The sequence below is a fragment of the Octodon degus genome, unplaced genomic scaffold (assembly GCF_000260255.1).
Source record: "Octodon degus isolate 3935 unplaced genomic scaffold, OctDeg1.0 scaffold00079, whole genome shotgun sequence".
Lineage (NCBI taxonomy): Eukaryota > Metazoa > Chordata > Mammalia > Rodentia > Octodontidae > Octodon > Octodon degus.
The window spans coordinates 9,127,921-9,140,067 of record NW_004524655.1 but is presented as its reverse complement, the minus strand read 5'-3'; the positions used below and the strand labels follow the sequence as shown (position 1 = coordinate 9,140,067).

The 12,147-nt window shown below is 50.2% G+C and overlaps 1 protein-coding gene across 1 annotated transcript in view; it reads left to right on the top strand.

Moving 5' to 3' along the window:
- The first annotated feature begins 2,136 nt into the window (after positions 1–2,136).
- Gltp (glycolipid transfer protein) overlaps positions 2,137–12,147 on the top strand; it is a 21,404-nt gene continuing 11,393 nt past the window's right edge. The window contains exon 1 of the mRNA XM_004636297.2: positions 2,137–2,365. Coding sequence (XP_004636354.1) covers positions 2,263–2,365 — 103 coding nt within the window. The 5' untranslated portion in view covers positions 2,137–2,262. The remainder of the gene's footprint in view (positions 2,366–12,147) is intronic.

Here is a 12,147-nt window from a genome sequence, read left to right as displayed (position 1 = left end):
AAGATTCTTCTTGTATCAAGCCGTGGATTCTGAATGGCATGCCTTGATGGAACAAGTTGAAAACAAGGACTTCATCTGACGTGAGGTCCCCACATGAGCCGTGATCTCTCTGTCGAGATGGAAGAGGCCTCGGGAAGGTGGGTGGAGTTCTGGCCTGGAGTGCTGGTGGGCTAGCCAGGCCACGCAGGGAAGTCAAGCTCTGAGGAGGAGATAGTATCGAGGAGGCCCCTGGCTGTGGGGTTGGGCGGGGTGAGAACAAGCCAAGGTTAATGGCTTGGGATCCTAGCAGTGGGAGATTTGGCTTGATGGGACATGTTATGGTCTGGATTGTGTGCAAGATGCAATGAGGTTTTGTCTCTCCCAGGCCCTGTCATTTCCTGATTCTATCTGGGTTATGTGCTTGGTTTCAAATAATCTCTTATCTGAACCCTGAACCACTGAATTAAAATATAAAGTTTGGCAGTTACTTTTTCTGGCACAGGCAATTTCTCACTGCTTTTATCCTAGAATGCAAGCACGACCACCCCCTACCCCTGCTCACCCCTCTGACCTGTTCCTATGTCCCTACTCATCTCTATCCCTAGCTTACTCCTCTGCCATCCCCTCTCCTGGTCCCTTTGATTCCCTGTTCGCACCAAGGCCGTCCCTGCCCTAAGGCCTTACCTGTGTGCCTCCCCTAAATCTCCCCCCCCCAATCGGGGATTGAACTCAAGCCCTTGAGCTTGCCAGGCAAGCACTTACTCTACTGAGCTGTCTCCCCAGCCGCTCCCCTAAATCTTTGACCCGGGTATTTTCCACTTTCTCAGATGTCAGCTCATGTGTCATTTCTTCAGAGCTTCTGCCCCTGACTCCTACATTCCATCCCCCTGAAGCAGTAGTCTTGATCACCCCTTGTCATTCTCCGAAGCTACATTCCGCTCTCATTCCACCGTTTGGCTTTTTTCAGTCTTGCTCAGTAGTGTCGGAACAGATCTTATTTGCATATTTCTTTGTACTGTGCTCCTCACTAGAATGTCAGCTCCTCAAAGGCAGAAAGAATTTTGCCATATTTCTTATTGCTTCAAGGATAGCACAGAACAAGATGCATAGTAGGGGTGCAATGAATTTTACTCTGGAGCCGGGTGTGGTGGTACATGCCTGTAATTCCAGCACTCAGAAGGCAGAGGCAGGAGGAACATTCTGAGTTTGAGGCCATCCTGGGGTATGAAGTGAGTTCTGGACCAACCTGAACTGCATAGTGAGACCCTGTCTAAAGAAAAAAAAAAAAAAAAGCAAAGGATTTTTATTCTGGAATGAATTAAGAGGCTCTCTACAACAGTGCACTAGATTTTTAGGTAAACTGGCCACTGGTTTTAGGACAGAAGCATTAGGGGGTTGTGGACAGGTGACTGTGATTGGGTTATGAGAAGCATACTCCCGGGCAGCTGGCCCGATGTCAGAGTTGGGAAATGAGCCCGTCAAACAGGTGGTTGAGTTGGATTATAAACTGGGCTTGGCCCGCCAGGTAATCTCAGACTGTGGAGGTCTGATTGGACCCCTGATTTGGTGAAACAGGAATCCAGTCGCGCAGTGGCTGAGATAGCCTGGGACCTAAGCCGGGCCCCCAGGTATGAGGTTACTGAAGGGAAGAATCAAGCACTCCAGAGTCTCTTTTGGTTGCAGCTAAGGAGAACCATAACCCCGGTCTTGGCTAACAAGATCACTAGGAATTGTAGGACGACAGACCCCGTTTGAGGAGAAGCAGGAACTCCTGAGGAGCGCTGGCTGGGACGGAACATAACGTGGACGCTGCGTGGGTTGTGTGACCGAGGACCTGGAGGGGAGGAGACGTCCTCCAGGGTTTGGAGCCAAACTGAGGGCGGTGGGAGTCACACCTTAGAAAGGCTTACGAGGGAGCGGCTCCCTTGGGCGGACCTGGACCCAAGAGCCGCGGGCTTCTACAGAGCCCCGCCCCCGGACCAATGGCAGCGCGGAGGCCGCCGCAGGCAGGCGTGGATTGGACAGGCTGGTACGGCGCCGGGCGCGGATTGGGTGTGCGCGGGTGGGGCGGGGCCGCGCGCCAGGCAGCTTAGGCGCTCCGCCGGCGGGCGGCGCTGAGCCCTCGGCTACGAGGGCCGGGCACTGGCGGAAGTGGCGACGCTGGCGTCCCCGGAGCCTACGGAAGGCGGCAGTGACGGGCCGGGCGCTGACGGCGCTGACCCGGGGGGTGGCGTGGACGCCCGCGGGGCGGGCTGGGGCATCACCGCGGGCCTCGACCCCGAAATGGCGCTGCTGGCGGAGCACCTGCTGAAGCCGCTGCCCGCGGACAAGCAGATCGAGACAGGGCCCTTCCTGGAGGCGGTGTCCCACCTGCCGCCCTTCTTCGGTGAGCCGGGGTGGGGGTGGGAGCTGGCTTGTTCCCTGATTATCCCCCAAACGCTCCTCCCCTACATACCCTAAGACCTGTTAGCTGAGTCCCGGATCTCCTTTCTTTGCTCGCACCCCAAATGCATCCTACCCCAGACCAGCCCCAAATTCTCCCCCTCTAAACATGGCCTGTCTTCCACCTTCTCCCACACCCAGCCAAGTCTTCCATCTCCCCCAGATACCTCCGATTCCTCCCTGTCCCTCAGATACAACCCAGTCCTCCACTCCTTCATGCATCCCCAGTTGCCCATCTCCCTCAAACTCCCTCAACTCTCGTATCTCCCCAGGCATGCTGCTATCCTCTACCCTGCCTCCGAAACCTCCCCCTTCTCTTCCTAGGTTCTTTATGGCTCACCCCATCGTTCCTCCCTTCCTGAATGTTTCTCATCTCCTCAAGGGAAGGGCCTTTAAAATGAATGAATCCTCTGTTCCTCTTCCGCCTCTCCCTCATGGAGACCTGTGAACCTTTTTCGCAGCATTTCCACTTTTTGGAGTAGAGATGCTCACCACCATCTCCAAGGGTAGCGAGGGGGATTTTTGAAGGTAGAGTTGCAAAAGTCTAGGGCTCTTTTCTAAGGGAAGTCACCTAAAATTTTTCTGCGTTATAGGACAAGAGGCAGGGTGAGGGGAACTGTTTTGTAGGGTGATGTTATACTCAAAAGTGCTTGGTATGAGACCCTTTCTCGTTTAGGGCATTTAGGCTGATGTTGAAGAGGTCATGGGGCACTGGGAAGGTGGGCCCTAAGCCAGCTTCAGACTTCCTGTCCTCCCCCCCTCCCCTAGCTCAGGTCAGGCCCTGGATGGAAAATGGGAAACAGAAGCCAGTGCCATCTGCCCCTGCCCTCTTTGCCTTTCCCTACAGTAACGGTTGCAACCCGAGCTTCTGCTTTCACTTGCCTATGGGACTCTCCCAGTGCCCCGCCCTGGCTGTTCACTTGGTGGCCCTGCAGGAAGATACCAGCCTCCTGGGCAGAATCTAGCCAAAGCCCGCAAACAGGGAGAACTCAAGAGTGACTTGGGCTGCAGAGACTTGGCACCCAGGGCAGTCTCACCATGGCCCTAGCGGGCTACCAGAGCGTGTTGAGGGCAGCAGTTCCCACAGGCCTGGTCGCAGCCAGGCTGAGTTGTATCCTAGTTTTCCTTCCCCACCTCTTGGAACTCAGTGTCCCCATCCGTGAAATGAAGAGGCCAATCTCATTAGCCAGGAGCAAAGGAAGGTGTGTGTGTGTGTGTGTGTGTGTGTGTGTGTGTGTGTGTGTATAGCGCTGGGGCCTGTAAGTGCCAAGTGGATGTTAGCTGGGCTTCGGGAGGGGTCTTATATCAGTGAGTTCCTGGAGGCTGTCTGGTTCCTTTCCACAGTAGGTGATTAATCAGTGCTGGGGGAGTGCACTTGTCGGGTTTGTGCCTGTCAGACCTGGGTCAGCAACCTGAGAACAAGTCTCTGTCGTTTCCATCCACATCTGTGTCCCCAGTTCCTGGAGTGGTGTCCCGCACATAGCAGGGGCTCAGCCAATACTGTGGAATGTACAAAACTTGCATATTAGCTCAGCTTGAAGTGGTCGCATCACAGGCTGGAGCTTGGGAGCTAACTGGCTTTCAGCATTGCTGTGTTATTTTTCTAACAGATTATGTTATTTATTTGTTTCCTTTTTGGTATTATGAGTATTTCCAAGTCAGAGCCAGCTTGCCCTGGACAGGGATCCAGAATCTAAGCCAGAGGGTCTCAGCCGAGGGCACGTTTGTCCTGTAGGGGACATCTGGTAATTTTGGGGACATTTTTGTTTGTCAGCACAGTGGAGGCCACTGGATGCACCAGGGTGCTCCAGGGGAGTTGTTAAGCATCCCACAATGCACAGCACTGTGTTTGCACCCCAAAGAATGACCTGGGCCCAAGTGTCAGCAGTGCCAAAGTAGAGGACTGAAGGTTTCTGCAGAAGTAGAGGACTCTGCAGCCTTTTCCCCCTTATCTTCAACAGAGGTGTGTGTTCCCCCTTATCTTCAGCAGTTCTGTGCTGGGGGGCACCATGGTTGGATGTAGTGGTCTGGGTGGTTTGGGAGGACAGGGAGAGGTGACAGCTGGAGCCTGGAAGAAGGGCATCCCCACCTCCCTTTTCCTGGTATCTATCTAAGGGGCCTTGTTTCTGTTCTGTTGCTGTGTTGTGGGTGGCGCAGCTGCACACAGACGCACCGTTGAGACAAAGCCTCAGTGGGGTCGGCTCATGAAGGGTTAAACTCTACCCAGCTCTGCCCACCAGGGCTGTCTTATTGTTCCCCAGAAGAGGGGAATTTTTAGCACACTTTAAAAAAAAAAAAAAAAAGCAAGAAAGTAATAAAACAAAGCAAAGCAAGAGGAAACAAACAAAAAAGCGATAATCACTTGGAAGAAACTTTCCTGAGGGTTTAAGACTCCTGTGTTTGAGGCAAGATGCTTCTCCCTTGCCTTTTCTCCAGGGCTGTGTGTTTATTAGGGAGCATCTGTCTGGTTGCCTAGGTGGACTGGGTGATGCCTGTGTCTCTCCAGTGGACGTGGTCAGGAGCATTGGGTGCAGGCAGTGTGAGAGGTTTGCCGTGACAGTTTGTTCCAAATCAGGGTTTTGTTCCATAGTGACACTGGCAACTATGGGAGCTGGATCACGCTTGAGGGGCTGCTCTGTGCTTCCTAAGGTGCTCGGTAGCATCCCAGGCCTCTGCCTATGAGGTAGCACCCCGTGTCCTAAAGTTGTGACAACTGTGCTCTGCAGGGAAGCATAATCGCCCCTCATTGAGAGCTATTGCTTTAGAAATATAGATGCAGTGTTTTATTTTTTAAATAAAAGGTGTGTTTTATTTTTTTATTTTTATTCATCCATTTATTTTTAAAGATTTTTTTTTAATTTTATTTATGTGTGTGTGTGTGTGTGTGTGTGTGTGTGTGTGTGGCCAGCTCAGCCCACCAGGGGGCGGGGCTGGCTGGCATGTGGTGCTGGGGGATTGAACCGTGGTCCCTGTGCTTTGCTAAGCTTGTTCTAAGTAGGTGCTTTAGACCACTGAGCCATCTCACCAGCCCATAAGGTTTTTTTTTGTTTTTTTTTTTTTTGCTCCGAATGCCCTCATGGCTGGTTTGGCTGGTTTGGCTGGCTGGAGAGTTGTGGGGATCGAACTACAGCAACCTGAGGCTGACAGCTTTGTGGAAGCAGCCACTTAAACAACTGAGCTAAGGCCAGGCCCCTCATCCATTTATTTTTAATCATTTATTTACTTAGTACAGGGTCTCACTATGCAGCCCAGACTCAAAGTGATCCTCCTGTCTCAGCCTCCCCAGCACTGGGATTACAGGTGTGCACCACCACGCCCAGTTTCGGGACCAGCATGGCATGCAGTACCCAGGATCAAACTCTAGTCCTTGCACTTGCCAGGTAGGAGTTTAGATCGCTGAGTTATCTCCCCAGCCCCAAAAGCTGTGTTTTAGAAGAAGCATTTAATTCTACCAGGGAGACCTATTCATTGAAGGAAAATTGAGTAAAAGCTAAGCATGCCTGCAATTTATTGAGCACTTAACTATATGCCACGTTCCATGATTTGTTCATTAATCCTCCCACATCCTTTTGAAGTAAGGTTCTTAGGAAAAGACTCCTCTAGATTTCAGAGTAGCTGCCTTGTACATGCATGCATGTCTATCTTTGAAAAAAATACATGCCTTGCTTTATTTAGCAATATAGCATGACTATCTTTCCCTGTCAGTCATCATTTTTCATACCTGCTTAAGAGTGCATGTTTGAAGGTGGCTACCATGTATTTAAACTGTCCCCAACTGTTGGACACTCAGAGTGCTTCTTATTTTTCATTCTGGTAGACAGTGCTGTAATAAACATCTTTGTGCATGTTTCTTGCACAGGTCTTTCTACATATCTCGTTTTTTAGAAGCGTGGTGACAGCATGCCAGGGCGTGAAGGCTTTTAACCTGGTGGGGAAGGTGCATTTCTTTAGCCTGTGCAGGGTGTGGTTTGTGACAGCACTAGTTGGGCTTGGTACACACTGATTCTTTGTGTTTCCCAGGGTGTGGGCTGCGCTTCAGCCTCCCGCTCATCTGGCTCAGACCTGTTCATCATCTTGGGCTTGCCTTACTCCGTATCCCTAGCCCGAATCTCCAGTTGTACAGGTTTTACTACATCTACTTAGAGGTCAGAGCTTTATCCAGCTTTTTTCTCTTCTTTGACCCCGTAATGAGATCTCACCTGACGATCGGTTTGCAAGACTGAGTTCTGTGAAGTCTGCTTTCGAATTTTTTTTTTTTTCAGGTCAACTATGCAGCAGTCCTGGTGCATTTAACAGTTGATGAAGAGACAGGGAGACTTAAATGTCCTTTAGACTTACCACTCCTGGCCTAGAAGCCTCAGCGGCTCCCTACTACCCTCTCCTGAAGTCTGAGCTTTCAAAAGGGCTTGCAACCCCACACATGGCACCAAGCCACGGACTGTTTGCTTGGTGAATCTCTCCGCCCTCCAGCCCACCCCTTTTGTCTGGCTGGGTTCCACATCTTAAGGAATTAGCTTATCAGTCACCTCAGCCAGAAAGTCTTGTCCAACTCCCTTAGACTCAGAGCCTGTCACATTCTATGACTTTGAGTTATTTCAGTGCTTAGTACTTGGTGAGCTAGAATATTTGGTTTTGGTTCCTTCCTGTTCTTCTGGGTCCTTGCTGAAAATGTTTTGCCTTTCTTTCCAAATTAAAATAGATGATTTAATTAAAGTACATGACTAAATTGAAATTTATAGCCCCTTTCATATCCTGTACTCAGCAGACATTATTAATCAATCATGATCCTCTTTTCCCTTTTGAGCCTACAGGCAGCCTTGGAATCTTCTTTTCTTTCTGTTTTTTTTTTTTCCCTTTCTTTTTTCTTTCAATCTATTCTTTTTTGTAGTAGTGGAGATCGAACTGAAGAATTGCAATATTGGATCTCTGTGCCCAGAGGGGGTCCCCCTGCCCTCAATCTTTGCACAGGAATGATAGAGAAAGCCTGCCGGGCTATTGCTCAGGTCTCTTTTATTTTTTATTTTCAGGTAGGGTCTTGTTAAGTTGCCCAGGCTAGGCTCAAACTTGCATTTCTAGCTGCATGTGGTGGCATGGTGGCATGGTGGCGCACACCTATAATCCCAACACTTGGGAGGCTGGAGCAGGAGGATAACCCATGAGTTCAAGGCCAGGCTAAGTACATAGCAAGACCCTATCTCAGAAACAAAAACTTTTGACCTTCCTGCCTCAGCCTCCCAGAGTGCTGGGATTGCAGACATGCACCACCGTGCCTGGCAGCCTTGGCATCTTTCTTAACCAGTCCAGGTCAGTTGGCGTTGGTACTTGAGATGGCATCAGTTTGCCACCACTCTTTAGAAAGAAACCAGAAATGGAGGCACTAAAGGTAATGATTTCCTGAGATCCCCACGTAGGGCTGATTTCTCTTCATCCGTGCCTCTTAGCACCACCAAGTGGATGGCAGTAGAGTCTGGCCTCACGGGTGCCTGGTGCTCATTACACAGACCTTGGGTGAGCCCAGATTTTCCATCACTTTTGATTCATTACTTGCTCCACTTTGCTAGTCTAGAAGCACAAGTTTAGTTTCTTGTTTTACACCCTCCTTCCCTCCACCCCCCCCCCAATAAAAAAATAAACCCTCCAAAAACCTGAGCCCAGAAGAGTTGTGAGAGTCACACAGCCAGTGAGCAGCCAGGATAGGCAGGCTAGAGCTCAGGCCTCCGGACTCCTCGGGTGCGCTCTTGTGCACACTGTGCCTGCCGCTGCCACTGAGGCAGCCCAGCAGCCCTGCTGGCACTGGGTTGACTTTGCCACAGTGCAGCTGGCCTGGGAGCCAACCAGATCCCCCCAAGCTGGGTAACTCCCTCCTATTTGTATGCAAATGAAATGGCTAGGTGTGGAAGTCCGCCTGGGGTGGGGAGCCCCAGAGTCCAGCTTTCCTTTCAGTTAGGACCTGGGCTAACTGCCTGGAAGCCACGCCCCAACTCTCTCCTTAGTCTGTTGCTCTGGGCAGCAAGTATTTTCTGCAGTTTGGGGCACCTGTCACCTTGCTGTGATTGATTGATTGATTGATTGATTGATTGATTGATTGATTTTTGATTTTTTGAGACGGGGTCTCACTATGCCTTTCAGGCTGGCCTTGAACTCACTTTGTAGCCCAGGTTGGTCTCAAACTTGCAATGATCCTCTTGCCTCAGCCTCCCGAATGCTGAGTGCTGGGATTACAGGCATGAGCCACTACACCCGCCGTGTTTAAGTGGAATACAAATAAGGGTTGCGGTTTGTCCTTGTAGAGACAATCCCAAGAAAGGCACGTGAGCAGCGCCGTTCCCCCTCCCAGGGCAGCAGGTTGGTTCTCCTTTGGGTTGTCTGGTGAAAGCGGGTGTTTAGAGGTAGGGGACCTGGCCTGTGTGCCTGAGAGGGGCACTTTAAAGAAGAAAGTGTGTCCTGTGAGGAGACAGAGCCAGAAAGAGTTTGTGCTGTGCATTGTACCGTCTTGAAGTTGTTAGCAGTTGAAGGTACATTTGCGAGGGTGCGACCCAGTGGGGATTCATGAGCCTTTTGGAGCATCTCGTGGGTGACGCCCACTTGGGATGTCACTGGGTCCAGTATAATTTGAGGAAGTGGGAGAGGCTGCTACCATCCCCGCTGTGTTTCCTGTCAGGCTGGCTGTCTTTGAGGCTTGAAGATGAAGAGTTGCTTTTTTTTTTTTTTTTTGAGACTGTCTTGTATGTAGCACAGGCTGGCCTTGAACTCATAGTGATCCTCCCTCCTCAGCCTCCCGTGTGCTGGGATTATAGGTGTGTGCCACCATGCTGGCTCGGCTATTGGTACATTTTAATTGTACATAGTGATCACATCACAGGGAATTTTTACCTATCATGATATAACTTGATTCTCTTTTGAATCCCGTTCCCCTCCCTTTCCTTGATCCCCTCTTCCCCTCCTTCTTTTTTTTTAAATATTATTTTTAATTATTTTTATTTATTTAGTTGTGTGTGTGTGTGTGTGTGTGTGTGTGTGGCCAGCTCAGCCCACCAGGGGGCGGGGCTGGCTGGCATGTGGTGCTGGGGGATTGTGCTTTTTTGCTAAGCTTGTTCTAAGTAGGTGCTTTAGACCACTGAGCCATCTCACCAGCCCTCCTCTCCTTTATAAAAGTTTTTTTTTCATTTTTTCCCTCTGTCCTCATTTTTTGTTTTCCTTTCTTTCCTCATCCCTTCCCTTGGTTCCCCTTCCCGTTTGAACATTGTCTTCCTGTTTCACAGAACCCAGTACTCATTTTGGTCCTTCCGTCCACTTTCAGTTGCTCACACCAGAGAACCAGTGCAGTATTTATACGTGTCCAGTTCATTTCTCTTAAGAGAATGGCCTCAAGGATGTCGCTTGTTTCTAATCCTCAGGGAGGTCTTCGGGAAGAAGAATTGGCACCATTTTATAGAAGAGGAACTAGAAGAGAACTGGGGCTCAGAGCCATGAAGGGATAGGATGAAGTGACAGACTAGAAGGTGGCCCTAGGGGCTTGGACAGAGCTGCCGAGCCCCCTGGAGTGCAGGCTTGTGGGGGCAGCAGTAGCCCTGTCCCCTGCCCCTTTCCCCTGTGGGGAGGGGAGGAGATGGGAAGTTCTGCTCATGCGGCAGGACAGTGTGCCGCTCTCACTAAGCTTATTAGGGTGGAAACGATGGGCTCTAGACCTGGGTTTCATTGTTTCAGCTTAAAGCCCAGCTGGGCGAATGGCTGCTGATCGTTTTATTCCATTCTCACAGTGGTACTGGTGTCACAGTCTCTCGTTTCTCTTCCTTTTTTATTGTCATAACATTCAATGTATCTGAGCTGTTCAGAGCCATGATTGTGGCTGAGCTTTCTCCCAGGCTGGTAACCCTCAGCTTTGCACCCAGTGGCCAGGCAGACAGGCAGGCGGCAGGCAGGCAGGCAGGCAGGCAGGCAGGCAGGCAGGCAGGCAGGCGGCAGGCAGGCAGGCAGGCAGGCAGGCAGGCAGGCAGGCAGGCAGCTGTCCCGCAGCTTCCGGGCTTCTAGAATGTTTTGTTCTCTGTGCCACTGTTGCTCTCGGGCCTGGATTCACCCCCTTTCTGAGGCCCCTTTTTAACAGTGGTCTGGAATCATTTGAGGTCATTATTTTATGACTAGGAGAGTTCTGCTAATAGTTCCTATTTTAATAATCAATCTCCTTTCTGTTTTGATTTGTTTTTGAGATAGGGTCTCATTATGCTGTTCAGGCCGGCCTTGAACTCACAAAGGTGGTTTCAGGATCCTCTTGCCCCAGTCTGAGTGGTGGGGTTACAGGCGCGCACCACCTTGCCCAGCTCGCCTTCCTTCTCATCTGTTTATTTTTCTCTGCTGGAGCAGGAACCCAGCACTGCTAGGCAAGTGTTGTACCACAGACACATCCCCAGCCTTGTCTTCCCCCTTCTCCATTCTAGGGTTCAAACCCAGAACCTTCCGCATGCTGGGCAAGTGTTCTACCACTAAGCCATCTCTTGCTGTCCTTTTGTGTGTTTGTTTTGAGACAAGATCTCACTGTATATCCTAGGCTGACTTTGTGCTCACTGTGTAGCCCAGGCTGGCTTCAAACTTGCAGGGACCTTCCTGCATCAGCCTCCTGAGTGCAGGGGTTATAGGTGTGTGCCACTGTGCCCAGCCCCTGTATCTCCTTCCTTAATGTGAATTATTTTCTGGATTTCTTCTTGAATGAAAAGCCTGGCTTGTTGCCAAATATAAAGATGATCATTTAATATATACTAAGAGGCATACCTGAGCACTTACCTGCTAGGTGCCAGGAACTGTATTAACATCCCCTTTTCCCTCATTGGTTCTGGGGATTGAACTAAAGGCCCTTCTCACTGAAGGATTACCTCAGTCCATTTTTAATCTTATTTTGAGACAGGCTACCTAAGTCACTGAGATGTCTAGGTCAGACTTGAACTCATGATCCTCCTGCCTCAGCCTCCCATGGTGCTGGGACTACAGATATGCACTACCACACCCAGCCCTAATCTCTTTATACAATCACATTTAAACTGCCACATACTAAGTCAGAAAAACGGATTTTCCCAACTGCATTCCCAATTTAAGGCCTTTTTTTTTTTCTTTTGCCAAAGAAGGCATTGTGGACAAAGGGTTGGCATGCGATGGGTCACTTTTTAAAGCAATATTTTGAATTGTTTTATAAACACTCTTTCCTTTTTAGATAGCAAAATACAGGGCAGGAACCAGTTTTAAAAACGGGGGCATCTTCCGGTTCCTGTCCTTGAAAACGGGCCTCACTGTGACCTGAGTGGCGACACCCCAGCCCCGTGGATAAATGATTCATTCCACCAGTGTAATTGGAGAGCCTCCCACTGTGATCTTTGTAACCTAGGCCCTGTAAAATTAATCTGCCCGTGTTTAACGACTGAACTTTATTATCCAGCCACCAAAAGGAGTTGAATGCGAAGCGGAACCTCCCACCTGGGGCAGCCCGTGCTCCTCCTTTTTGGAACTAAAGACCTCCTGATTGGGTTGGGTGTGTTCCCCTCCTGAGTCATTCCGGTTGAACGTGAACTGCGCACCTCAGAAACAGCACAATGTTGAAAGTGCGCCTGGCACAAAGCGAGGGGGTGGCCCTGCTGGGGCAGTTCATGCTGCCAAAAGTGGAACTTCGTCCATGAAAAGGGATCAAAGGGGCTGGGGAGATGGCTCAGGGGAATAAGTGCTTCCCTGAGGACCTGAGTT